At 45.6% G+C, this 27,499-nt stretch overlaps 5 protein-coding genes across 5 annotated transcripts; 3 read left to right on the forward strand and 2 right to left on the reverse strand.

Annotated features, from left to right (window-relative positions):
• Nucleotides 1-91: 91 nt before the first annotated feature.
• UV8b_05738 (uncharacterized protein) lies at nucleotides 92-1,519 on the forward strand (the record flags this gene model as incomplete). Its single annotated transcript, XM_043143235.1, has 1 exon — nucleotides 92-1,519. The coding sequence occupies one exon, from the start codon at nucleotides 92-94 to the stop codon at nucleotides 1,517-1,519; it is 1,428 nt and encodes a 475-aa protein (XP_042999168.1).
• A 471-nt stretch (nucleotides 1,520-1,990) lies between these two features.
• UV8b_05739 (uncharacterized protein) lies at nucleotides 1,991-4,262 on the reverse strand (the record flags this gene model as incomplete). Its single annotated transcript, XM_043143236.1, has 2 exons — nucleotides 1,991-4,191; nucleotides 4,241-4,262. The coding sequence occupies 2 exons, from the start codon at nucleotides 4,260-4,262 to the stop codon at nucleotides 1,991-1,993; spliced, it is 2,223 nt and encodes a 740-aa protein (XP_042999169.1).
• Nucleotides 4,263-4,778: 516 nt separating this feature from the next.
• On the forward strand, nucleotides 4,779-5,863 carry UV8b_05740 (uncharacterized protein; the record flags this gene model as incomplete). The annotated part of the gene is made up of 3 exons (XM_043143237.1): nucleotides 4,779-5,065; nucleotides 5,149-5,203; nucleotides 5,261-5,863. The coding sequence occupies 3 exons, from the start codon at nucleotides 4,779-4,781 to the stop codon at nucleotides 5,861-5,863; spliced, it is 945 nt and encodes a 314-aa protein (XP_042999170.1).
• A 13,708-nt stretch (nucleotides 5,864-19,571) lies between these two features.
• On the reverse strand, nucleotides 19,572-21,392 carry UV8b_05741 (uncharacterized protein; the record flags this gene model as incomplete). The annotated part of the gene is made up of 1 exon (XM_043143238.1): nucleotides 19,572-21,392. One exon carries the CDS (start codon nucleotides 21,390-21,392, stop codon nucleotides 19,572-19,574), a length of 1,821 nt encoding a protein of 606 aa, XP_042999171.1.
• Nucleotides 21,393-22,029: 637 nt separating this feature from the next.
• On the forward strand, nucleotides 22,030-25,630 carry UV8b_05742 (uncharacterized protein; the record flags this gene model as incomplete). Its single annotated transcript, XM_043143239.1, has 3 exons — nucleotides 22,030-22,985; nucleotides 23,777-24,213; nucleotides 24,264-25,630. The coding sequence occupies 3 exons, from the start codon at nucleotides 22,030-22,032 to the stop codon at nucleotides 25,628-25,630; spliced, it is 2,760 nt and encodes a 919-aa protein (XP_042999172.1).
• Between the last annotated feature and the right edge of the window lie 1,869 nt (nucleotides 25,631-27,499).

Below are 27,499 nucleotides of genomic sequence, written 5' to 3' on the forward strand. Positions count from 1 at the left end.
ACCTGGAAAACCCTCTCCCCAAAGTTTTCGTCTCGCGACTCTTCCAAAATATATCCAATCTATTCTATATGAGATATAAAGCCCGCAAGCCATGTCCGCACAGCAGAATACCGCGCCTCCCGTGATCTTTCCGGGGGGCATAATGCAAAGGCGACTTCTCGACGCCCTCGAGAATAACGAGTCGTACTACGAGCTTGCCATTGAGCTCGTTGAGCTGGGCATCCGGCTGCAGAATGACCCCGACTTGGCCAGGCAAGGGGTCAACATGGCCACCACTGCCCATAGCCTTCGCAGGCAACAGCAGTGCAACTGGGAGCTGATCGTCCTGTTGCTCTCCATGGAGCGATCCGCCGTCCGGGCCGTCATCCTGGGCACCGTTGCGCATGATGCCGCCTGCGGCATGCTGAAGGCGTATACGAAACCCCATAACGAGTCCTACAGCCAGGGTATATACGTGATTGGCCTCAAAAAGGCCGGGACGGCGGGCCTGTTCCTCAACCAGCATGAGCTCCGCCGACTTATCAAGGGCGTCGAGGATTACATCCTAGGTGCTCAGATCTTTGCTGCCAAAGCTCTTACCCAGTGTACGTCGGGAGAAAGGGCGCTGGTCAGGTGGATCAAGTCGGTGGATGGTAACATGCCGATCAACTACCGCGCAGCACCCGCCGGACGGCCGGAAAGGGCCAAGTTCATCCAGTCTCAGAAGGAGGTCGAGACGGCGCGGCTCCTCGTCGAGTCGTTGAACAGACGGTTGCTGGCTTCGGCCTCTGTTGCGTCCCCCGCCACTGCTTCCGGTGCGGCTCCTCGTCAGGTCCAAAGCCCCCTCTACGTGGGGTGTTCCGCGAACCTGGAGCAGAGGTTGGGCAACTACGCCCCCACGCAGCGCATGACCAAGATAAACAAGCCGCTTGCGCTGACCGTCTGCATCCTCCAGGCCCAGAAGGTAGACATCCAGCTCGACGCTCATGTCGTCTTGCAGACGTGGAAGCCCGAGCAGCTTGCCCTTGCAGAGCAGCTCGTCATTTCTCTCGCCGGGTCCTTGATCCACCAGACCGGCTTCAACCTGATCCCGGGCGGCACAAACTCGGGGTCAGCAGCCGGCATCGGGAGAGCCGAGGAGAAGATCCTCAGCGGGCGCCCGGGCTATCTGCAGGCCAACTTGGACGCGAGCCTCCAAGACCGCCGCCAACGCCGAGATTTCGAGTATCGTCTCCAGCAGATCGATGCCGAGATTGACGCCTGCTTCGAAGAGGCCAAAAGGGGCTATCCCCAGGACCACACGCAGATTGTTGCCTTTACAAGCAGGCCTGCCGCGGCGACGATTGAGACGGCCAGACTGGATCTTGAACGTCTCAATCAGCAACTCCGCGAGGCCGAAATCGCCAACCAACGGGCCAAAAGCATGTGGTCAGTGATGAAGGCCGGTTGGCCAGACCTTTGCACGCGCGCCGAGGACGAATACGACCGGGCGATGGGTGAGGTGGCCGACCAAGCGATGGGCGATGTTGACGACGAGTAATAGTCGACGTTGACGACAAGGGATGGAGGATGGGCGCTGGCGACGGGGGATGCATATGGGTCGAGCTGTATATATTGAGATAACCTTTATATCGTCACATCTAGTTAAGCCGCCCCTATCTACAATTTCTTACATGCTATACGTGACGGTCAGATGCAGAGATGTGCCTATATCCAGATGTCCGGTTTTCACATGCTACAAAGTAGGCAGATATCAAGCGCCACAGAGCCCTATTCCACAGCCCAAGTCCGGTAAAAGGTCAGCTTGCTGCAGGCGATATCGCAGGATTCAGCCCCGTCGTCGACCCAGCACCGTTGTGCACCGCGCCCCTCATCCGACTGCAGTATCCCCGCGTTTTACCCGTGCATTTGATTACTTATGATATCGAATCAAGTCTCCTATGCCCTAGAATGCGACGTCATACGAGGTGTCGGCGGGACCATGTGCTCCGCGTCCTGCGACACCTTGCCCTTAATCGCGCGTTGCGCCGCCGTCAACACCCCCTCGATCTTGCAGCTGGAACGGATCCCGGTGGAGGAAACATTTCGTTTCTAGCGCGCTAATGGCCTGCCCCCCGGCACACTCGCGGCCCCATCGATAGACAACGCTGCGCGGGATGTACGTCCAGTCCGAGACCAACACCTGGCCGTCCTCGGCAAAAGCACGGTCCATACTGAGACCGAAGAGCGTCTCACTCTTGGGATCCATCGCCTCGACGCGCTTGAAGTCAACTAGACCAAAGATTTTTGGATGCGGTAGGACTGCCATGCGAGGTTTAACATCGACGAAACTCGAGCTGTGTGGTGGCTTATATGCGGCCCAACCCGCAGCCTGGCCCTGGACGGCGTTCTTCTCGACAGTCACCATGCGCGACGCAAATGCCTTGAAGAGGCACCATTGGATCTCGCCTTTTGCGGACTCGGACAAGCCGTCCGATTCTTCCTCAAACCGATTTGGGGTCAGCCCAAGTTGGAGCAGGCGCGAAATTGTGCTAATCTTGTCTTTAACGCTCCTCGATACACAGACTGAGACTGCCACCCGGCCATTCAGCAGTGCAGCTGTGTCATCATAATTACCGGTGTCTAGTGCCCGGAAATACTGGTTGTTGACGACCGCATGTTTCCATATGGAAAGCAGGGTCCATAGAAATCCCTCGCCAGAAAGCTGGCTTGTCCAACCGCGGGAACTCTTTGTCACGTCCTGGTGGAGGGCTCTGGAGTACTGATACGGTACGTCCAACTCGGTAAATACCCGATCTATGCCTGCGTCAAGCAGGCAAGCCAGCTGGAGCTTGAGCATCTGGACGGTTACGTCGGTCGACGGCATAGCCACCAGGTATGCCAGCTCGACCTTGAAGCCAAACTCGAATAGCAGCATTCTCATAACGTCGCCAGCCTCGCCCGTTAGAGCCGGGCGCAGCATCGGCTCGTCGTCCTCCGCGTCCCGGTCGACCGGCATTATGATACCCATCTGCTCAAGCATGGCAACCCGATCAGCCATTATGCCCGCCAGAGACCTAGTCATTGCCACACTGATGCATTTCTGGATCAGCATGTGCCCTACCGGAAACTGGGATAGGGCAGCCATGACGCCGGGCAGGCGCGTCGACAACGCCTCGGAAACCGGGCGACGGTAGCCTTGGGGGGCCCTATAGCCGTCGACCCTATATACCTTGATGAGGCTCGGGGGAACGTCGTCCACTTGATACCTCAGACTTTCCTGGTCAAGGAGCTCTGCTTCCGATATGTATCTTGCGACGGGCATGACGTGGCTCGTCTTAGTATCTACGACATCTGTATAGGCATACTGACTCGTCACGATCGTGACCGAGCCGAAACCCATGATGCGCACAGGGGATCTCCATCCCTGAGGCACGCAGATAAGGCGATGACGGCTTGTACCCATGAACTGGAAGGCAGAAAGGGCCCGGCTGGCCGTGTGATAGTCTAGATTCTCGACGATATGAATATCTGTGAGATCGCTCAGGTCAATGACTGGTTCGAAACAGACGATAAGATGGGCGCGGGACGCCTGGCTCGCAGCGTTGAGCTCGTCCCGAACCCTTGCCAGAAGCCGGTCTGCCGCCAGGGTCTCCGACTCTTGGCTAGGCACCGAGGGCGTTGGCAGCACAAACGTAATTTTAGCCGGGCATCTGAGCAGTCGGGCACCCTTCATGAGAATTTCCCTAATATCATTATCGGGATCTTCTGTGACTATAGCGACTATAGTGGTGGTAAAAGGACCACCTGGGGCCGCGCGGGTTTCCGATGCCCAAATAAGCGCGGCAATAGTGGCTGCGGCACATTCTGCCGAGCCCCTTGGGTCAAGGTCTATGAAAACAACCAGGTTTCTGCGGAAAAGACTCTCCGCGTTATAAGACGATGCACCCCCTTTGCTAATAGAGTCGAGCTCTAGATGCACATTATCGATAAATAGCCTGTACCCGATGTTGGACTTTGGCTCTCCGAGTGCCGCGGCATGCGACGCGGACGATACGTGCAAGACCTGGGCCTCTTGTCCAGCTGCACTAAGCCGGTCATACACCTCCGTCGGGACCGTGGTTGCGACGCCGAGAGCCCTCGGCCGAACGAGGGTGCCGATCTTGATGCCATCGCCAGAGGCGATCCACCGCGCAATACGGCGAGATGTAACGCTCGATACAGAGCCTGCTCCTATGCATGTTAGGAAGATGCATCTTCTTAGATGGCCGAGGATGCCTACCTGTTGTCAATTCGCGAGACATGTTGTTCTTTTCGAGGTCGTGCGGATGTTTGATATTTTTTAATATTTCTTTAAGAAGGTTGCGCGACTTTTTTTCTCTCTCGGTACTGTTTAATAGGTTGCCGGTATTTTCTTCGGTAGGATGCGGGAGTTACTATGCTACAAATAAATCGGTGTTTGCGCCGTTTGACGCAGAGATTGCACGTATTCACACTATATGCCATCTGTCACCAGCTGCCCGCCGTTCCTCACAGCTGTCTGCGCTCGCAAATTTTTTCTTTCCCCCGTGCTTTTCCGTTTTGTTTTTTTCAAAATCATTGACATGCAATTTCTCCAAAAACATCATCCCACAAGCAATAATTCACATCGCACACACACACACACACGCACACACGCAAACACGCACACACACACACACACACACATACACACACACACACACACACAATGACTTGCGGACGGGAAATCCGTGGCAGCGGCCGAAGCGGCAAAGGCGGCCGAGTGGCCCAGGGCGGTAGCAGAGGCTCCCAGAGTGGCTATGGCCGGGGAGGTGGAAGAGGCGGCCAGGGCGGCCGAGGCGGACGGGGCGGCCAAGTCGGCCAACCCGTCTATAGCGGACGGGGCGGCCAAGTCGGCCAACCCGCCTATGGCGGACGGGGCGGCCAAGTCGGCCAACCCGCCTATGGCGGACGGGGCGGCCAAGTCGGCCAACCCGTCTATGGCGGACGAGGCGGCCAGCAAGGCCAAAGGGGACGAGGCGGCCAACGAGGCCAACGAGGACGAGGCGGCCAACAAGGCCAAATGGGCCGAGGCGGGCAGGTGGCCGTATATACCGGCCAGCAACTGCCGTTGCCAATCGTCCACCAGGTGGATCGGATTGAGCACACTGCCATCGTGGAAGATGGCAGAGTTGTCGCCTCTCTGCCGGTAAACACCAGTCGGCTTGGCGGGCCGCAGACGAACGTGAGCGCTCGCGTTCCAGGCACGGCCGGACAAGTGGTGGTTTTTAATAACCCCCAGGTCATGGCTGCCGTGGCCCAACAGGCCATGGAGGAAGCGGGCACCGACACAGCCTTTGGTTATGTCATGCCCGTTGATACCGTGGCCTTTCAACTGGCATCGCGTCGCTTCCGCAGCCATAGGCGACGATTAAATCCGCTAGACTCTCGGGTCTATCGCCTATTGCCAAATTATGGCGATAGTGGCAGGGTGCAGGATGTCACGGAGAATTCTTCCTTGACTCCTAGGGAGATTGCACGCATTCGTGCATTCTTTACTGAGCCAGTCCCTGAGCTGGCGTCTATGCATACTCCCGCGCCAGAGACGCCGTCCGCGCCCACATCCGTGCCAGAGCTGGCATCCGTGAGCGTGCCCGCGCCTGCGTCTGCGCCAGACCCTGCGCCAGGCCCTGCACCTGCAGCGGCTACTGCATATAATGCAGTGCAGCCGACACAGCGTCCGTTGCGGCATATCATCGCTAGGGGTCAATTCGGCGAGGAGGACGAAATCGACTATAGCGACGATGAAGTCCAAGTCGACGCAGATGTCCAAGGGGGCGGCGGCGGCGACCGGCCACCCCAGGACTACGACGGCGATAGCCACATGAACCTCGACGCCGCATAATCCTCGCTTGATAGCGACGGAGTAAGCGCCATTATGCCCTCGGCGTGCCGGGAGTTTGCGAGGAGAGGAAGGCACGGCAGGGTGGCGAGGATGGCGACGAGGAGGAGGATGCGGCTGAAGTGGGTGTTTTGGAGGGCGTTTCGGGCGCTCAGTCGGTCGATGAGAGCTTCTTACTCTATTTGGGGGCGGGGGGGGCGGGACCGCGGGGAAAGCGTTAGCTTGCTAGCGCCCTTTGGAAGGGGAAAGAGTGTATCATCGTCCGAGGCTGTTGCACCTTTTTCGTCTATTGCTTCGGGTTAGAGATGGAGGTTGTCGTCGTCGTCGGGTAGCAGAAGGTGCGGCGTAGGCGAGCGCGGGCGGCTCTAGTTTCTGCCATGGCGAGTTTGCAGCGACTGTGGAATTGGGCGACAGGGAAGACGTCGTAGCTAGACGCCAATGAATATAACGCGCTGGGCTGCAGTTGGACTGGGTGGCATAGATGGTTTAGATCATTGTTTTTTTTTGCAATATAATTCTCTGCGAAAGTCTTATGCATAGGGAGGGGGTAGAGTTAACTTGAATGTCGGAATCGCTGTCGCAATATGCCCAGCCCAATTGGGCACATTGCGATGGATGTGCCGCGCAACCGCTGCGCACTATATGGCCACTTTTGCCCCTATGCCCGGTAGGGCACGCGGGCAGCCCGGCCCGACCTCGCCGATGCCCGTGACTACGCGCACAAAAGAGGCCACATCGTGTAATTCCCCCTCTTTTGCTTCCTTTCCTACCTTTCTTAGATAGTCATAAGTAAAGCAATAGAATCCGTTGCTCCGCAACCACCCGGTACATCATACTACGCGCGCGACCCTACGTATAAATGGGTAACCCTTAATGTGAAACCAATAGGAATCGTCAGACAGTCGGTTAGTTAGTAAGTCACAACTAGTAGCTTATTTACTACTTTTTATTAGCAAATAGCCGATTTTTCCAGGGTATATTTTTTACTAGATTTTACTAGTAAAAAGTCGATTTTTCCAGGCTGGATTTTTTACTAGATTTTACTAGCAAAAAGTCGATTTTTCTAGGCTGGATTTTTTACTAGATTTTACTAGCAAAAAGTCGAATTTTCCAGGTCGGATTTTTTACTAGATTTTGCTAGTAAAAAGTCGATTTTTCCAGCTCGGATTTTTTACTAGATTTTACTAGCAAAAAGCCGATTTTTCCAGGCTATATTTTTTACTAGATTTTACTAGTAAAAATCGGATTTTTCTAGGCTATATTTTTTACTAAATTTTACTAGCAAAAAGTCGATTTTTCCAGGCTGGATTTTTTACTAGATTTTACTAGCCAAAAGTCGATTTTTCCAGGTCGGATTTTTTACTAGATTTTTCTAGCAAAAAGTCGATTTTTCCAGGGTGTGTTTTTTACTAGATTTTACTAGCAAATAGTGGATTTTCTAGGGTTAGATTTTTTACTAGATTTTACTAGTAAAAAGCAGATTTTTTCCAGCCTAGATTTTTTACTAGATTTTACTAGTAAAAAGCCGATTTTTCTAGGGTGCGTTTTTTACTAGATTTTACTAGTAAAAAGTTGATTTTTCCGGGGTCGGAGTTTTTACTAGATTTTACTAGTAAAAAGTGGATTTTTTCCAGCCTAGATTTTTTACTAGATTTTACTAGTAAAAAGTCGATTTTTCCAGGCTATGTTTTTTATTAGATTTTACTAGCAAAAAGTCGATTTTTCCAGGGTACGTTTTTTACTAGATTTTACTAGTAAATAGTGGATTTTTCTAGGCTGGATTTTTTACTAGATTTTACTAGCAAAAAGTCGATTTTTTTAGGGTCGGATTTTTCACTAGATTTTACTAGTAAAAAGTCGATTTTTCTAGGGTCGGATTTTTTACTAGATTTTACTAGTAAATAGTGGATTTTTCCAGGCTGGATTTTTTACTACTTTTTACTAGCAAAAGGCCGATTTTTCCAGGGTCAGATTTTTTACTACTTTTTACTAGCAAAAGGCCGATTTTTCCAGGGTCGGATTTTTTACTACTTTTTACTAATAAAAAGTGGATTTTTCCAGGGTCGGATTTTTAACTAGATTTTACTAGTAAAAAGCCGATTTTTCCAGGCTATATTTTTTACTAGATTTTACTAGCAAAAAGTCGATTTTTCCAGGGTCGGATTTTTTACTAGATTTTACTAGTAAAAAGTCGATTTTTCCAGGGTCGGATTTTTTACTAGATTTTACTAGTAAAAAGTCGATTTTTCTAGGGTCAGATTTTTTACTACTTTTTACTAGCAAAAGGCCGATTTTTCCAGCGTCGGATTTTTTACTACTTTTTACTAGCAAAAAGTGGATTTTTCTAGGATCGGATTTTTAACTAGATTTTACTAGTAAAAAGCCGATTTTTCCAGGGTACGTTTTTTACTAAATTTTACTAGTAAATAGTAGATTTTTCCAGGCTGGATTTTTTACTAGATTTTACTAGTAAAAAGTGGATTTTTTCCAGGGTACGTTTTTTACTAAATTTTACTAGTAAATAGTAGATTTTTCCAGGCTAGATTTTTTACTAGATTTTACTAGTAAAAAGTGGATTTTTTCCAGCCTAGATTTTTTACTAGATTTTACTAGTAAAAAGTCGATTTTTCCAGGCTATATTTTTTACTAGATTTTACTAGCAAAAAGTCGATTTTTCTAGGCTAGATTTTTTACTAGATTTTACTAGCAAAACGTCGAATTTTCCAGGTCGGAGTTTTTACTAGATTTTGCTAGTAAAAAGTCGATTTTTCCAAGGTCGGATTTTTTACTAGATTTTACTAGCAAAAAGTCGATTTTTCCAGGCTATATTTTTTACTAGATTTTACTAGTAAAAATCAGATTTTTCTAGGCTATATTTTTTACTAAATTTTACTAGCAAAAAGTCGATTTTTCCAGGCTGGATTTTTTACTAGATTTTACTAGCAAAAAGTCGAATTTTCCAGGTCGGATTTTTTACTAGATTTTACTAGCAAAAAGTCGATTTTTCCAGGCTATATTTTTTACTAGATTTTACTAGCAAAAAGTCGATTTTTCCAGGCTATATTTTTTACTAGATTTTACTAGTAAAAAGTCGATTTTTCCAGGCTACGTTTTTTACTAGATTTTACTAGTAAATAGTGGATTTTTCTAGGCTAGATTTTTTACTAGATTTTACTAGTAAAAAGTCGATTTTTCCAGGGTTGGATTTTTTACTAGATTTTACTAGTAAAAAGTCGATTTTTCCAGGCTATATTTTTTACTAGATTTTACTAGCAAAAAGTCGATTTTTCCAGGCTATATTTTTTACTAGATTTTACTAGCAAAAAGTCGATTTTTCTAGGGTGCGTTTTTTACTAGATTTTACTAGCAAAAAGTCGATTTTTCCAGGGTGCGTTTTTTACTAGATTTTACTAGCAAAAAGTCGATTTTTCCAGGCTATATTTTTTACTAGATTTTACTAGCAAAAAGTCGATTTTTCCAGGCTATATTTTTTACTAGATTTTACTAGCAAAAAGTCGATTTTTCTAGGGTGCGTTTTTTACTAGATTTTACTAGCAAAAAGTCGATTTTTCCAGGGTGCGTTTTTTACTAGATTTTACTAGCAAAAAGTCGATTTTTCCAGGCTATATTTTTTACTAGATTTTACTAGCAAAAAGTCGATTTTTCCAGGCTATATTTTTTACTAGATTTTACTAGCAAAAAGTCGATTTTTCCAGGCTATATTTTTTACTAGATTTTACTAGCAAAAAGTCGATTTTTCCAGGCTATATTTTTTACTAGATTTTACTAGCAAAAAGTCGATTTTTCTAGGGTGCGTTTTTTACTAGATTTTACTAGCAAAAAGTCGATTTTTCCAGGGTGCGTTTTTTACTACTTTTTACTAGCAAAAAGCCGATTTTTCCAGGGTCGGATTTTTTACTAGATTTTACTAGCAAAAAGTCGATTTTTCTAGGGTGCGTTTTTTTACTAGATTTTACTAGTAAAAAGTGGATTTTTCTAAAGTCGGATTTTTTACTAGATTTTACTAGCAAAAAGCCGATTTTTCCAGCCTAGATTTTTTACTAGATTTTACTAGTAAAATATCGATTTTTCCAGCCTAGATTTTTTACTAAATTTTACTAGTAAAAAGCCGATTTTTCCAGAGTCCGTTTTTTACTAGATTTTACTAGTAAAAAATATACCCTGGAAAAATCCACTTTTTACTAGTAAAATCTAGTAAAAAAACGCACCCTGGAAAAATGTACTTTTTACTAGTATAATCTAGTAAAAAATCCAACCCTGGAAAAATCCACTTTTTGCTTATAAAATCTAGTAAAAAATATACTCTAGAAAAATCGACTTTTTGCTAGTAAAATCTAGTAAAAAACCCGACTTTGGAAAAATCGGCTTTTTACTAGTAAAATTTAGTAAAAAATATAGCCTAGAAAAATCCGATTTTTACTAGTAAAATCTAGTAAAAAACATAGCCTAGAAAAATCCGCTTTTTGCTAGTAAAATCTAGTAAAAAATCCGACCCTAGAAAAATCCACTATGTGCTAATAAAATCTAGTAAAAAACGCACCCTAGAAAAATCGACTTTTTGCTAGTAAAATCTAGTAAAAAATGCACCCTGGAAAAATCCACTTTTTACTAGTAAAATCTAGTAAAAAACGCACCCTGGAAAAATCGGCTTTTTATTAGTAAAATCTAGTAAAAAACGCACCCTGGAAAAATCGACTTTTTGCTAGTAAAATTTAGTAAAAAATATAGCCTGGAAAAATCCACTTTTTACTAGTAAAATCTAGTAAAAAATGCACCCTAGAAAAATCGACTTTTTGCTAGTAAAATCTAGTAAAAAACCCGACCTTAGAAAAATCGGCTTTTTGCTAGTAAAATTTAGTAAAAAATATAGCCTGGAAAAATCCACTTTTTACTAGTAAAATCTAGTAAAAAATGCACCCTAGAAAAATCGACTTTTTGCTAGTAAAATCTAGTAAAAAACCCGACCTTAGAAAAATCGGCTTTTTGCTAGTAAAATTTAGTAAAAAATATAGCCTGGAAAAATCCGATTTTTACTAGTAAAATCTAGTAAAAAACGTAGCCTGGAAAAATCCGCTTTTTGCTAGTAAAATCTATTAAAAAATCCGACCCTGGAAAAATCCACTATTTGCTAGTAAAATCTAGTAAAAAATCCGACCTGGAAAAATCGACATTTTACTAGTAAAATCTAGTAAAAAATCTAGGCTGGAAAAATCGGCTTTTTGCTAGTAAAATCTAGTAAAAAACGGACTCTAGAAAAATCGGCTTTTTACTAGTAAAATCTAGTAAAAAATATACTCTGGAAAAATCGACTTTTTACTATTAAAATCTAGTAAAAAACGCACCCTGGAAAAATCGACTTTTTACTAATAAAATCTAGTAAAAAATCCGACCTGGAAAAATCGATATTTTACTAGTAAAATCTAGTAAAAAATCTAGGCTGGAAAAATCGGCTTTTTACTAGTAAAATCTAGTAAAAAATCCAACTTTAGAAAAATCCACTTTTTACTAATAAAATCTAGTAAAAAAACGCACTCTAGAAAAATCGACTTCTTGCTAGTAAAATCTAGTAAAAAATCCGACCCTAGAAAAATCGGCTTTTTGCTAGTAAAAAGTAGTAAAAAACGCACCTTAGAAAAAGCCACTTTTTACTAGTCAAATCTAGTAAAAAACGCACCCTGGAAAAATCGACTTTTTACTAATAAAATCTAGTAAAAAATCCAACCTAGAAAAATCGATATTTTTGTAAAGGACTGGCCCTAGGGCTACTGCGAATAGGCATCAAATATATATATTAAATAGACTAAGGAGGAAAGAGAGAGAACCCGAATAGGGGCCTCTAAGGAGTCTATTTATGCCTATACGTAATATAAGCCGAGTCCTTAGTAAGGCCTTATAACCCTATACCGATACTCCCTAGGCTAATCGCGGGCATAGCCTAAGTCCTAGCCATATTATAGCGTGGGCATAGCTTAAGCCTATAATATACTCCCCTCCTCTACTTTAAAATCGGAAAATCGCCTTCTGATATTAATCGGTCTTCCGCTAGGGACTAATTATATCACTAATTACTATGCCGCGATATCCTTAAATCCGTATATAGGCTAATTGCTAGGTATAGGAAGGATTCGGCTGTAAGTATAGCAGATATAGCTATATAATCGAAAGGAATCGTATAATTATTAATTAAAAGTAATATAGTAGAAGCGTATAGAAGTTTATCGTCGCGCTACTAGCTAAAGGTTAACTAATACAGCTAGGAATATTATAAAAAATTTTTCGCTAGCTGCCAGCTAGAAATCTCCCTATAGTCTTTATTATTTTTTATTAGGGGCTTTTTTCCTTCCTCCCTTCTTCCTATTAAGGCTATTAAAAAGTATTAAAGGTCCCTATCGTCGTAAATTTATCCTACTTTAAACCTATAATATATGCTAATCGGTTAAAGTATTATTGCCGCCCTAATCGCATTAGTATCCTTACCGAATTCTATCTCTATAGTAGTTAGCTGCTAATTCCTCTTATAGCGAGACCTATTTAAACCCTTTGTAAAGCCTATTAGTAGGTCTTAAATCCCTATCTATATCGCGAGCGTCTTATACTAACCTTATTTAGAACCTAAATATATCCTTATCTACTATTAATAATACCCCTATTAGAGGGGGATTAAGTCCTACTTATCCTTAGAAGCTATACTATACTACTAGCGATTATCTCCTAAAGGGGAACTCTTTAGATAAAGAGTATTAGTATATAAAAGATAAAGAGTTCCTATGCGATAGATATACTAAGCATATATAATCGACCGGAGAGCTATCTATCTATAAGCGTTATAGAAGAGTAAAAGGGTATAAAAGCTATACTAATTCTTATATATCTTATGTATAGCTTAATTAATATCTCGCGTGGAACTTTATACTATAATATATCTTATGCAGCTAGATTAAGGCAGTAAAGGAAGGGAGGGCTATTATAGAGCCTAGGTATCTTAAGATGGATATATAAAAGGCGCATACCGCTATTTTAACCTCTGAGTTTCGGGCTTTAAATAATTAATAGTATCGTGCTTTTACTGCCGAGTAGGTGGCCCCCTGCGCCCTATATTTGGCATTTAGGCTAAAAGATGCCTCTAGTATAGCTTCTGCTATATCTATAGTATTAATGCCCTCCCGGCGCTAGGCTAGGTCTATTATAGATCTCGCACCTATACTAAATATTATAAAGGAGATATAAATAGAAGCCTAGGAATATTATATTAAGATAGAGCAGTATTAGGTTAAAGCTTAATATCCCTAATTGCCCCCGCCCCTATCTCGGCCCGCCCTCCCTGCGTATTATATAAGGGGGGAACTATCGTACGACTAAAGCGGCTAATACTATATAGAGGCTCTACTGCCGCTAATATAAAGGTATCTAATGCAACTACTATAATAGCAGATAGACCCCGCTCTATAGCCCCCTATACCCTTACTATTTTTATCGCAGCTGCTACTATAGATACCGTATTATCTAGCCTTATCTCGTTAAGGGATCTTATCGTCTCCTAATATGCCCCTACTATATTCGCCTTATAGTAGCCTATAGACTCTGTTATATCGTAGATATATAGGGAATTATCCCCGTCTAATATATAGCCTATATATGTATCCTACCCTATAAGGACCTTTACCGCTACCGGCCTATATACTGCTATAGGAATAAGAGGAGGCTTAAAGAGGGGAAGAGTGGCCCTAGGATAAGGCGTATTAAGGGTAATCCTATATTGGCCTCCGGTCCGGTTTATTATATATATATATTTTTTTTTTTATATATTTTTATTATTTTATTTTTTTTTTCCTTATAGTAATAGGTATTTAGCATTATTTACTAGTCTAATAGACCCCGTTTTAAGACCTAGCTAGGCCTATTATAAGTCCTAATATCCCCCTATTTAGCCTTAAATATTTCCCGTATAGTAGTATCCTTAAAGTTTTCTAGGGGTTCCTATATTAGTAAATTATACCTTTTCTATTTTATAAATATATTGCATTTCTATCCTTAGCCTTATATATTCTTTACTGCAAATATCTCTTTAACTTTATACTCCTTATATAGGTTTATAGAGTCTTAGGGGAGGATAAATAGGGGCCTAAGTTATATATCGGTTATTACCTAACTAAGTAATAGATTAAAAGCAGCTTATTTAATTAGGTTAATATAAAAAACCAGATAAATACCTTATAGGATATCGAGCTAGATATTAAGTAGTAATAAGATAGCAATAATAGTATATTTAATAGAGACCTAATCGAGCTTCTTATATAGGTAGTTCGTTTTAATATTCTAGAGGTTTAACTATATTTAGTCGCTAACCTAAAAGCATTTGGCCGGATATTATAAATAGTTAGTAGTATTTTACTATTATTATTATGCGAAGGCGATAATAGCTTAGGCTAATTCTTATCCCTTTTTAAAGTTATTAAGAAAGAGAGCTATATACCCCTTTAGGGTAGTTAAGCTTAGGGTTACCTCTAGAGGTAGGGCGATAATCAGAATATCGAACCTATTAAATAGCTAGTTTAGGCTAAACCTAGTAATAGATAATATCTAGTTATTTAATGCGAATTAATATGCCGCGAGATAGTATAGCCAATCGTACTAATTAAAGGAAATTATAATATAGAGGACTGCCTATACCTTTTAGTTTATTCGCTTTATACTACTATTAGTTTAGGGGTAGTATGCTATTAAAAGAAGTTGCTTAGTCCCGGCTAATTTATATAGTATAGACTAAAATTAGCCTACCTAATCTAAACCTTAATCGCTAATAATCTCCTTAGGAAAGCTATAAAAGCATTATTAATACTATTAGAACCGCTCTATATAGTCTTCTACTTTTATTAAGTATATAGCTTCTAATTAGATATATTGCAATTCTAAAGGTCACTATAAAGCAAAGCATTACTAGCTAGCTAGATGGCACAAGACTGTCTGCGACCTGTGAACTAATCTTAGTATAAATACTAGATTTTTCACCAAGTCCTAAGACTATACAAGTGCTATAAAGCAGGGCAAGTGTAAAGGCAAGGCAAATATAAGATAACCAGAAACGCAGGGAAGGTGGAAGTTAAGAGGCATGTAGTGCATTAACAGACTCGATTGTGCTACCCTTCTACTATCTAGAAAGAAGGGGGAAAGCTATCCTATATATACACGAAGGAGGGGTGGGCCCAGGCATCCAGGGAAGCCAGTAAGAGGGCTCCCCGTAATGCTCGCTATGATACGTCAGCAACCCCGCTATATCCGACCTTTCCAACCACCCTAACCACCGCACTAGTAATTAGTCACCGCACTAGTAACTAGCCACCACGCTAGTGACTAACCACCACACTAGTGGACTAGCCACCACGCTAGTAGGCCACCACGCTAATTTAGCAATGCCACACCACGCTAGTAGGCCGCCACCACGCTAGTAGGCAACCACGCTAATTTAGCAATGCCACACCTTTTCAACAAGGCCTACCTTACTTGATATACAGTAAATAATCCACTGAAAATCCTTAAGGTAAAAGGCAAAGGCCTAAGGAAATACTATCATAAGTCCAAGAGGCGGTATAAGGGCCAGAAGGTTAGTAGGCCAGTAGGGCATAAGGCCAGCAGCCTAGTAGGCTACTATAGGATTTTAACATATATAATACCGGCTTTATAAAGCTTATTTATAAGGTCGATAGAGTCTACCCCTATAATTAGGGGCACTCGCGTTATAGTCCCCCTAAGGTAATAAAGGGAGACCCTAGTAAAGCCCTCTCTATTAGCCTTAGTTAGGTTCAACCGGATATCCTTTATCGCAATATTTACAGTATAATAGATTAGAAAGCTTTTAACGATAATACTAAATAAGTATCGGTTAGGTTCCGCCTTCTAGCTAAAGGCGGGGTATACCTAGGTCGTATCTATAGTATATTTCGCTTTTTCTTTTTTAAAGGTAATAATCGTATCGCCACTATAAAGCCTATAGGCCGTAACCGCTACTCCCTTAGTAGTAGCCCTATTAATTATATTAACGATTTTAATTAGGGTATAGTTCTAGAGGATTTCGCTAATAGTATTTCCTTTAATAAGGACTTTACGGTAGATATAGGGGGGTACTATAAGGGGAGCTAGGCTATATTAGGGTAGTATAGCGGCTATAAGTCCTCGTATAGCGATAGATGCCCACATAGTAGGGGCTGCAATAAGTTTTAGGAGATTCTATATGGCTTTATTAACTACGGTCTCGATCGTCTATATAAGGGTTCTAATAGGGGTATAGATATTACCTAGGTCGGCCTCTTACCGGGCAGTCTTTACTATAAAGTTTATAGCTTCTCGCACTCTTCCTAATACCGCTAGGGGAATATAATCCTAAAGCTCTTTTATGAAATCTATAATAATATCGGCTATTAGTCGCTTCCGCCTTTAGATAGGTTCGGTCTTAGGCTGGTTGTACTATATGCTATTCGCGATCGTAGTGTTAGGGTTATAGCGGCTATATGCTATACCGCCCTTATTCCCTCCGTCGATATCTATTACTTCGTCCGCGCCTACCGCGCCTACTCCCTAGATGCGATACGCTATAGGTAAGGGGGGTAAATAGACGAGAAAAAGCGATTAGGAATATTAGAATTGATTTTAGAGGCGGTTTTATGCCGCTACCTGGGTGCGGGCGAAATCGCGAAAGTTTATCCCCTTTAGCGGCGATACTTTAATTCTAGGCTGGATTTTTTATTAGATTTTACTAGTAAAAAGTCGAATTTTCTAGGTCGGATTTTTTACTAGATTTTACTAGCAAAAAGTCGATTTTTCCAGGGTGCGTTTTTTACTAGATTTTACTAGCAAATAGTGGATTTTCTAGGGTTAGATTTTTTACTAGATTTTACTAATAAAAAGCAGATTTTTTCCAGCCTAGATTTTTTACTAGATTTTACTAGTAAAAAGCCGATTTTTCTAGGGTGCGTTTTTTACTAGAATTTACTAGCAAAAAGTCGATTTTTCCAGGGTCGGATTTTTTACTAGATTTTACTAGTAAAAAGTCGATTTTTCTAGGGTGCGTTTTTTACTAGATTTTACTAGCAAAAAGTCGATTTTTCCAGGCTGGATTTTTTATTAGATTTTACTAGCAAAAAGTCGATTTTTCCAGGGTCGGATTTTTTACTACTTTTTACTAGTAAAAGGCCGATTTTTCCAGGGTCGGATTTTTTACTACTTTTTACTAGCAAAAAGTCGATTTTTCTAGGGTCGGATTTTTAACTAGATTTTACTAGTAAAAAGCCGATTTTTCCAGGGTACGTTTTTTACTAGATTTTACTAGTAAATAGTGGATTTTTCCAGGCTGGATTTTTTACTAGATTTTACTAGTAAAAAGTGGATTTTTCCAGCCTAGATTTTTTACTAGATTTTACTAGTAAAAAGTCGATTTTTCCAGGCTATATTTTTTACTAGATTTTACTAGCAAAAAGTCGATTTTTCTAGGGTCGGATTTTTTACTAGATTTTACTAGTAAATAGTGGATTTTTCCAGGCTGGATTTTTTACTACTTTTTACTAGCAAAAGGCCGATTTTTCCAGGGTCAGATTTTTTACTACTTTTTACTAGCAAAAGGCCGATTTTTCCAGGGTCGGATTTTTTACTACTTTTTACTAGCAAAAAGTGGATTTTTCTAGGGTCGGATTTTTAACTAGATTTTACTAGTAAATAGTGGATTTTTCCAGGCTGGATTTTTTACTACTTTTTACTAGCAAAAGGCCGATTTTTCCAGGGTCAGATTTTTTACTACTTTTTATTAGCAAAAAGCCGATTTTTCCAGGGTCGGATTTTTTATTAGATTTTACTAGCAAAAAGCCGATTTTTCCAGGGTCCGTTTTTTACTAGATTTTATTAGCAAAAAGTGGATTTTTCCAGGGTCGGATTTTTTACTAGATTTTACTAGCAAAAAGCCGATTTTTCCAGGGTAGATTTTTTACTACTTTTTACTAGCAAAAAGCGGATTTTTCCAGGGTCGGATTTTTTACTACTTTTTACTAGTAAAAAGTGGATTTTTCCTGGATCGGATTTTTTACTAGATTTTATTAGCAAAAAGTGGATTTTTCCAGGGTACGTTTTTTACTAGATTTTACTAGGAAAAAGTAGATTTTTCCAGGGTCGGATTTTATACTAGATTTTACTAGTAAAAAGTCGATTTTTTTAGGCTGGAATTTTTAGTAAAAAGTAGTAAAAAATCTAACCCTTAAAAAATCCACCTTTTCTTAGTAAAATCTAGTAAAAAATCCAACCCTAGAAAAATCCACTATTTACTAGTAAAATCTAGTAAAAAATCCGACCCTGGAAAAATCCACCTTTTCTTAGTAAAATCTAGTAAAAAATCCGATCCGGGAAAAATCCACTTTTTGCTAGTAAAATCTAGTAAAAAATCCGACCCTGGAAAAATCCACTTTTTACTAGTAAAATCTAGTAAAAAACGTACCCTGGAAAAATCCACTTTTTACTAGTAAAAAGTAGTAAAAAATCTCACCCTGGAAAAATCCACTTTTTACTAATAAAATCTAGTAAAAAATATACCCGGGAAAAATCCACTTTTTACTAGCAAAAAGTAGTAAAAAACCCGACTTGGGAAAAATCGGCTTTTTACTAGTAAAAAATAGTAAAAAATCTTACCCGGGAAAAATCCACTTTTTACTAGTAAAAAGTAGTAAAAAATCTAACCTGGGAAAAATCGGCTTTTTACTAGCAAAATCTAGTAAAAAATCTCACTTGGAAAAATCGGCTTTGTACTAGGAAAATCTAGTAAAAAATCTCACCTGGGAAAAATCGGCTTTTTACTAGGAAAATCTAGTAAAAAATCTCACCTGGAAAAATCGGCTTTTACTAGTAAAATCTAGTAAAAAATCCAAGCTTAGAAAAATCGGCTATTTGCTAGTAAAATCTAGTAAAAAATCCAAGCCTGGAAAATCCACTTTTTGCTAGTAAAATCTAGTAAAAAATCCAAGCCTAGAAAAATCCACTTTTTACTAGTAAAATCTAGTAAAAAATCCAAGCCTGGAAAAATCCACTTTTTGCTAGCAAAATCTAGTAAAAAATCGCACTGTAGAAAAATCCACTTTTTGCTAGCAAAATCTAGTAAAAATCGCACAGTGGAAAAATCCACTTTTTGCTAGTAAAATCTAGGGAAAAAATATACCCTGGAAAAATCCACTTTTTGCTAGTAAAATCTAGTAAAAAACGTACAATGGAAAAATCCACTTTTTGCTAGTAAAATCTAGTAAAAAATGTACCATGGAAAAATCGGCTATTTATTAATAAAAAGTAGTAAATAATCTACTAGTTATGACTTGCTGACTAACCGACTGTCTGATGATTCCTATTGGTTTTACATTAAGGGGTACCTAGTTATACGTAGGGTCGCGCGCGTGGTATAATATACTGGGTAGTCGCGGAGCAACGGATTCTATTGCTTTACTTATGACTATCTAAGATAATAGGAAAGAGGTAAAAGAGAGGAATTACACGATATGGCCTCTTTTGTGCGCGCGCTGTAGTCACGTGTGTCGGCGCGGTCGGGCCGGGCTGCCCGCGTGCCCTACCGGGCATAGGGGCAAAGGGGCAAAAGTGGCCACATTGTATGCAGCGGTTACGCAGCACATCCGTCGCAATGTGCCCAATTGGGTCGCTTATTCGCTATCTAGTGAGTACATTGAAATTGCAGACAAGTAAGCATGTCTTCATATTCATCCGCGTAATCTAAAATAGCCTTGTTCTGTTTTGGCCATTCCTTTCTTTCATGTTCCCGTAACTCCTCTGCAGAGGCTATAGGTCCATCGGCGTTAGCGGGCCCGGCGATGGCCGACTGGACAGACGTGTCGGCGGCTTCATTCATAGGCACATCGTCATCGCCGCCATGCCCCTGGCCTGGTGGGACGGGCTCAGTACCAGCCGCCTCCACGTTAGACGCGCCGACGGCTTCTTCCATGCGTGCGTCATCGCTATATTCTTGGCCCGATACGGCCTCGCCCGACTTTGCGCCGACGTCGTCCTCTCCTTGCATATTAGACGCGTCGCCATGCCGGCCTGGCATGTGTGGCGATGGAGAAAGCGAACCGCCGTGGCCTAGGTCGTTGCTATAGCGGCTGCGCGCCCTGCCGGCACCGGCTGGTGCGTTATCCCCTCCGGGCAAGTTTTCCTTATCCCCGTCCTGGTTGCCCGATACATCGGGCAAATCTCCCTCATCCCGGCTATTATCCTCATCCCCACTCTCGTTGATTTCTTGATGACGCGCACGTTTTCTGCCCCTCGAGGCTTCGTCCTCCTCGATGCTATAGAGAGGCTTATCCCTTTTTGTGCCAGCAGGTGCCGTCCCAGCCCTGATAGGCAAGCTCGCTGATCTCGATAGGCCTCTCGTCGCATCGGGCTCTCTCGTCGCATTAGGCTCTCTCGTCGCATCGGGCTCTCCCGTCGCCTCGGGCTCTCTGCGAAAGTACATGCGGAACTCGTGCAGAATCGCCCTTTCGTGCAGCTGGGGTACTTCCTTGGCCGCAGGGAAGGACTTGTTCGAGATGACGCCATCGGCAATCTCCCTCGCTATAAGAGTGTCTATAAACATGGGGATCCCGCTAGGGCAGAAGCCATCAATGGCATCGATGACGGCCTGCAAGTCCACTGACGTGACGGGCAGCATTACTGCGCCCTCTCGTTGACCGCGACTAGAGCTAACCCCGGCGACTTGCGACGCGAGGTGACAGAGAAAATCCAGCTCCATGGACACCGTTTCGCCTCTGGCGATGCCCGTCTGTCGCTGCTGCTGAAGGGCCTCGCGCACAGACTGGTTAGACGCAGCGGTCCCGACTGCCATCTTGGCCCCGATGGCCTGCATCTCGGGGTTGGTCCCTTTAAAGGCCATCATCCATTGGCCACGATAGTCCATGCTGCATACGACGGCCACCTGGATGGCCGTGGCCAAGACTGTGGCATCCCTTCGCCATATGGGGTGACAGACCAGCGTCTTTAGCCGGTCGAAGAAAGACCTTGACCAGAGGGAGAATCCCTCGATGCAGATGGCACTGTCGTTATCGTTATCGTCGTCGACGACGCGCTCCCCTTCGCTATTAAGGGCCGGTTGCCATTGAATGCTATGTTTCGGGGATATAATGGCGCACGGGGAGCACCCCATAAGCGCCGTCGTGGCCTTCCATATAGTGGTCAGATAGACGGGCGGCTTCTTCTCCAACTCAGCCTTGAGTATGGATGTGCCCCATAGGTTCTGGAGCCATTCCTCGTCCTCTGCCGTCCAGCCATCAGTGATAATGGCTTGAGGGGCCAACCGCTCGATGGCCCCTGTATCATTCTTCTGGATCGTTTTTTCGCGGGAGAAGAAACGTGCCGATTCCTTCACCCTCTTGTCGACTATACGGTCGATATGGCTAGTAATGGCCTTGCAGACCTTGCTCGACGCGGTCGGTCTTTCCCGAACGTTATCCGATGACGCCCGCGCTTCGCTTGCAGACATGTTGCCACTGTTGTTATTGATATTGTTTCTGGTGGCGGTGATTGTGGTAATAGTGGTGATGGTAATAGTAGCGATGGTGAAAGTGGTGATGGCAATAGTGGTGGTGGTGGTGGTTGTTAAAACGGTAGCAAGGTGAAGGTATTGAAATATACAAGCAAAGCATATGCCGACTCACAGCTGCACGAGTAAGGTGAAGGTATTGAAAATATCAAAACAAAGCATATGCCGACTCACAGCTGCACGAGTAAGTTGCCGGCTGGTCAGCGCTCCTCAGCAATCAACACCCGACAGCCCAGCCCGCAGAAAGTTGACACCTGGATTCATAGGATAGCGAGGTGCAAACAAAGAGTTTGCAGCTTTCGAATCACACACCATAGGCAGCGAATACATGCTTAGCTTTACTGGTTCTAGTACGGTACTCGAGTTTCCAAATATTGCAGTAAGCCATTTGCTGCTCACATCTGCATCGCCAGCCTCTTTTATACGGACTGCAGCCAAGCTCACATTGTGACAGCTTTCATTGCCATCGCCATACACTGAAAAATAAACAGAGCCAGAGCCGTTGTTTGGCACCAACCTCGATAGCAACCTTGCATCAACATAACAATACCGACAAGATCTTGCTCCGAATACGGAAATGTCTTTCCACACGCAAGATATGAGAGACTCGCTTAGCGTCGAGCGGGCCCGGATGGCGATTGCCAGGCATCTGGAGTCTGACTGCCCAATGGGCTACTTGCTCGAGGAATTCAATGGCCGAAAGGAGAGCCTGGACTGCCTGACGCAGCTTATTAGACACCTCCGGTCACAGTTGCTGGACTACGGCGGCAACGCCTACGACGCGGCCGAGGAGGCCTGCAATCCCATCCTGCGATATGCGTGGCTGAATTTCTCAGCCGGAGAGGATTCCAATGGCGACGATGGCTACGATGGCCGCAATAGCCAAAAAGACGCTGCCGTCGCCGCAAAGAGGCAGGTCTACGCGGCCCTCCAAGAGGTTGGTATCGGGCGCGAGTCGTGCGACTTTATCAGCCTCTGCACAAGCGGGCTGATGAATAGGACTTTGTGGTCACGGCCGGGCTGGGCCCTGTTCCGTACCGTGATCGGACGGGACGCAGGTGCCGTTAGGTGGCATGTGAAGCCTCAGCTGGATAGGGAGGAGGCCGGCCGCCGAAGCCTGCTCCATTTCAACTGCGCAGACGGGGACAATCTGTCCTTGCAGGCCTTTATAGACTGGCAGCTTGGCGTTCGAACGCTCCAAGACGGCTCGGAGGAGTTCTGGGTGACTGAAGCACCCGGGGTATTGAGGGTTCTATACACCCCAAACCCAAGCGTGAAGCTGCCGTTTAGCAGCCTAACCCGCTTCCACGCTCCCCTGCAACATCCGGAAGCGGCCATAGATGGCGTCAGAGCCCTCGGCCTCCCTCACCTGTATCGGGGGGACATCGCGTACTTTCTGGTGGCTGTCGTCCGCCTTATCGCCTCCCAACCGGACCAGCTGCGCATGTACGCGCCTAATGCCGGTCCTACGAAGAATCCAGCCCGCAGCTACTTCAATCATGTCTGGCGACTGGGAGACGGCCACCTTGCCCGGTACATGCTTGTGTACAGACGGTGTCAGGTAGAGGACTGGCCAGCAACTCCGTATCCCGAGGTGCCCGCAGGGTCTTTTGATGTGGAATTTAAGCTACGGAAGGCAGAGGCGGATCTAAGAGACCTAGAACCCCCCCCTTGCCCCTTGTCGTATTCTTCAAGGCGTGATAACCAGCCTACCTCACAGGGCTCAACGAGCGAGCCACCTGCGGAATAAGACGAGCGCAGTCAAGGTGATGGCCGATCGCGGACCTCGAGAAGACGCGAGCCACTTCTCCCGCGAGGGCGAGGTATAGGCGACACATAGTGCCGGCGTTGGGGATACTCTAGACAAAGGATTTGCTAGGATTGTTTCTTCTCATACTATGCAAAAAATACGCTCGAGGCGTTGCGAGAGAAGGTCGATCCCAGCCGCGGCAGCCTTATACTATCCACGTGTTTACAGGACGTAGACAGAGGATTCGCTAGGAGTATAACGTCATGCTAGAACACGCTTTACCAATACATTGCAAGAGAAAGTTGGTCGTCTAATCAGGATTCGTTACGCCAAGTCCTAGCTGGGCAGACTTGTTGTACTTTCTACGCAGGGAATAGGAGGGTTGGACATGTCAATGATTTGTTCTTTTCGTAGTAGTGACAGTCACTGCTTTTGCTATGTGCGTCTTTTGTAAAAGTGAGCCGGAAGTGAAATCTGCGGTGAGTGGGGTATCTATTGCAAAAGTGAATGGCTGGTGAAATCCCGTGGTGTCCCTTGTTCTCCCTGTTTCTTGGAAATCACCGTCAACATCTAGCACCAGCACCAGCACCAGCATCAGCTTCAGCATCAGCAACAGTATCAGCATCAGCATAAGCACCAGCACAAGCATCAGCATCAGCATCAGCAACAGCAATAGCATCAGCAGAGGCAAAATGTCTAACGTGCTCGATCCCGTTACCATCAAAGGCGTCTCCTGGCGCCAGTGCAGGCCAGAGGGCCACCCGACCAGGCGATTCCAGATAGACCTGGACATATACGCGGACATGTCTGCTTGGCTGGAGAACCGCGATCGAAGGAGCCATATAGAGGCCTTCGTAATGTACCTGACTGGCAAATCCCAAAGCCAGGTCGATAGGATTCGCAGTTCTGCGGTCCAAGAAATATGCGAGGGCCTCGCGGAGACGCAGCGAGTAACATACTCGCATGCCAGCTTTGAGCTGCATGTCGATGTGGCCTTTTGGACTTTCTGCTGTAAGTTGATGCCGTCTACTAGGAAAGAAATAAAGGCTAACAGATTGCAGTCATAGAGAGGCCAGAGAGTCGGCGGCCGCTCTGCCCATTTGTTCACCTGCTAGGCCGGGTGGACAACAAGATCGGCCCTCGGTCCGATACATATGCTCGGTACCTCGACGAGCATATTTCGGAACTCCCTTGGCTGCCGGTTAAGAGGGAGCGGATCGCTGCTCTGAAGAAGCAGGCCCGAGAAGCCAAGGCCGCGCAACAGGCCAAGGCCGCGCAAGAGGGCAGGGCCGCGCAAGAGGGCAATGCCGCGCAAGAGGGCAATGCCGCGCAAGAGGGCAATGCCGCGCAAGAGGCCGGCGAGGCGCAGGCGGTTGGCGAGACAAGGGCATCTGCCCTGCCGCCTCCCAATAAGGGGCGCGACGATGCGGCCGACGTTGCGCAAGAGGCCAAGGGCAAAGCGCCCATGTACGCCGAGTCCGGCCTGGCAACATCGCGATGGGCGCCCAAGACGCCGTCGCTTGCGGCTCCCGCCGCATCGGCGGGCGATTCGACGGCTGGGCCATCCCCTGCAGGCCCTGCAGGCCCGGCAGGCCCATCGCGGGCATCGGGATTACATCCCGCCGACAGCACAGAGGTGCTGCCGCCCAAGACGCCCGACCGCGAGACCCGCCAGGCGCTGTGGGAGCAATTTTACCCTGGCTCGGGTCCGTGGGCAGCGCCGGTCGTCGGGCCGTTTGAGCTCTTGCTGCCGGCCTGCATCGACGTCGGCCGCTTCGTGCTCGGCGAGCGAGGGGCCAGGCTCACCAGGGCCAACAACGCCCTCGACCCAAACGTGGTCATTGCCTTGGTAGAGGAGGAGCCTACCCAAGGCGAGGGAGAGAAGCCGGGCAACAAGTTGGTTGTTGGCTTTGCCCAGGGCGGGGGCATGCCGGTAGATGCGCGCAACCGGCGCAACCAGGATGCACTCCACGACGCCTGGAACGGCGTAAGGGACTGGGCCACAGAGGCCTTTAACGTGAGGATTGAGCCTCTAGATGACTGGCTCTGCGGCAGGAGCCTCACGCGAATGGCCCAGGGTCTGGCCATCTCGCCGAACAACCCCCACGCCCGTCTGCAAAGGGCCTTTGGTTCTTTGGGGGATAATGCGGCGAAAGCCGAGAGCCATATGCAAAAGCATATCAAGGCCCGCGACGAGGCCGCCAAGGAGATTGAGCAGATCCTCCGGCAGGGCGCTACAGTCGAGGATGCCGGTGCGCTTCTCCGCGGATGGGCTCTTAGGGGCACGAGGACGCTCCAGGAGGCCAACGATCGCATCGGCCTCGTCGGCAAGGTATGGCTGCGTATAGGCGACGATGCCCAGAAGGAGGCTATTGCCACCTGGACCGCCAAGGCAACCGCGGCCGCCCAAGGCCATTTTCGGTCGTAAGTGGAATACCGCGTGGGAGGGCCATGCCCAAATGAAGAAGAGGAAGACGCCGAGGCGTGGTGGCATATTTATCAGGTAGAGAATATATTAACTTTAGACCTGTCTCCCCTCCCGCTTGCATCCCATAGTAGCATTGCGGGTATCCAGCTCTACTGTAGTGGCAGAAGTATGGTGTCGGCGCTGGTATCTGTTTCTAGGTGGCCCAAGAGATTGTATTGTAACCGTGATCCAAACTTTAAATTGTCCAAGCAACGGGAGACGGCAAGCACGGAGCTCGTATTGCCTCCGATCCAGAGTCACATCCAACATCAACTGGCCTTGCAGAACGGAATATAACATTGGTTTAATTACATGTTAGTTGACAAAGTCAACCTCGACCCCCAGGACCTGTCCAGACTCCAGCCACGACTTGGCATTAGCAGGGGCAAACATTGAAATCCGAATAGCGTATGCTATGGCGTTGAAGTTGAAATTAGACTTGGGAGATAAGCAGCTCGCGTCTCACCAGCACCTCGATTATTGGAAGAAATAGCGGTTCCCAGAGTTCTCTAACAATGGGTTCCATAAGCCGACGCATAGAGCAGTTGTCGAGTCTGCGTACGGTCACGCCTGGCGACTTATAGTTTATTGTCAGCAACTTTCGTGGGCTTATTTTTAAAATTCGCCAAATGGCTCTAAAAGACACCGCCTCATCCAAATGTCCCCGTTCGCCAGTCTACGGCACTGGTTTCCTGGATAATTCGGCCTGGCCATTTCCCCAAACTTGCTGTCCGCGAGGCATTGTGTTTTAAGTGTATATACATGCGTTTGTTTGTGACCCTCTTGGCCCGCTCAATGCTAAGTGATTGTCTTATACCAGTTGAAAGGCAATGGTGCTAACAGGGTGACAGTAATATGGACACGATCGCTGACTGTCTCTTCTATAGCCTACTGGGTTAAGGCGCCTGTAGCCAGCGGGTTGTCAACAATTGCCAGAGTCGGCCCCGATTACGCTACAACCCAAGAAGGAAATAAAAACAGGGCCATCCACTCCAGCAACAAATAGGGAAAGCATACCGGCTCTATTAGGGTCAGTAAGGGCAGCAACCGCAGACCTCGAGGACATAACAGCAGGGAAAACAAAAGAATGCCAAATCCCCCCTAATAGACGAAAGGATTAAAAAAGAGTTGCTCCGCCTATTTGACTGAAAAGGACACCGGCTAAGGGAAGATAAGGAAACTTGCTGATGTTCTCTCTGCCGCCTTGGCCGCCTTGGCCGTTTCCATAGATTTCCCGTCCGCAAGTCATCGTGTCTGTATGTGTGTGTGTATGTGTGTGCTGTGTATATGTGTATGTGCTTATTTATATGCGGGTGCGTAGTGCATTTGGTGTGAATTTTACTTGCCAAAGGCTTTTAATCTTGTCATGAGTAAATAGACTCGTATTGTAATATCCTCGACCCTGCCACTATCGCCGTTATATGGCGTTGGGCTTGGGCTAGGGAGGATCCAAGGGTCCAGAGGACCGAATCATCGCCTACGACTGCCGTGGCGACGTGACGCCCGTTAGAAGGCAAAAGTATTATAAGACATAACAGTAATAAGGTCTGGCCATGATGGCCGTATTGGCCGCCCTAGCCCTTTCTGCCGCCTTGACCGTTTCCCCGGATTTCCCGTCCGCAAGTCATTGTGTGTAAGTGTGTGTGCTTGCGTGCGTGTTTGTGCGTACGTGCTTATACGTGCGTATTTGTGCATGCGATATAGGGCAGTCTGACTTTCATTGTCTAATAGCCCTCTGAGCCCGGTTGCCGGGGTTGATTCGGCCGCCGCGCTGGTCATGGTAGTCGTTTCTTAAGCCTGCAATGCTCGAGGCGTTCTATTTATATATCC

This window comes from Ustilaginoidea virens, chromosome 4 (assembly GCF_000687475.1).
Source record: "Ustilaginoidea virens chromosome 4, complete sequence".
NCBI classification, from domain to species: Eukaryota; Fungi; Ascomycota; class Sordariomycetes; order Hypocreales; family Clavicipitaceae; genus Ustilaginoidea; species Ustilaginoidea virens.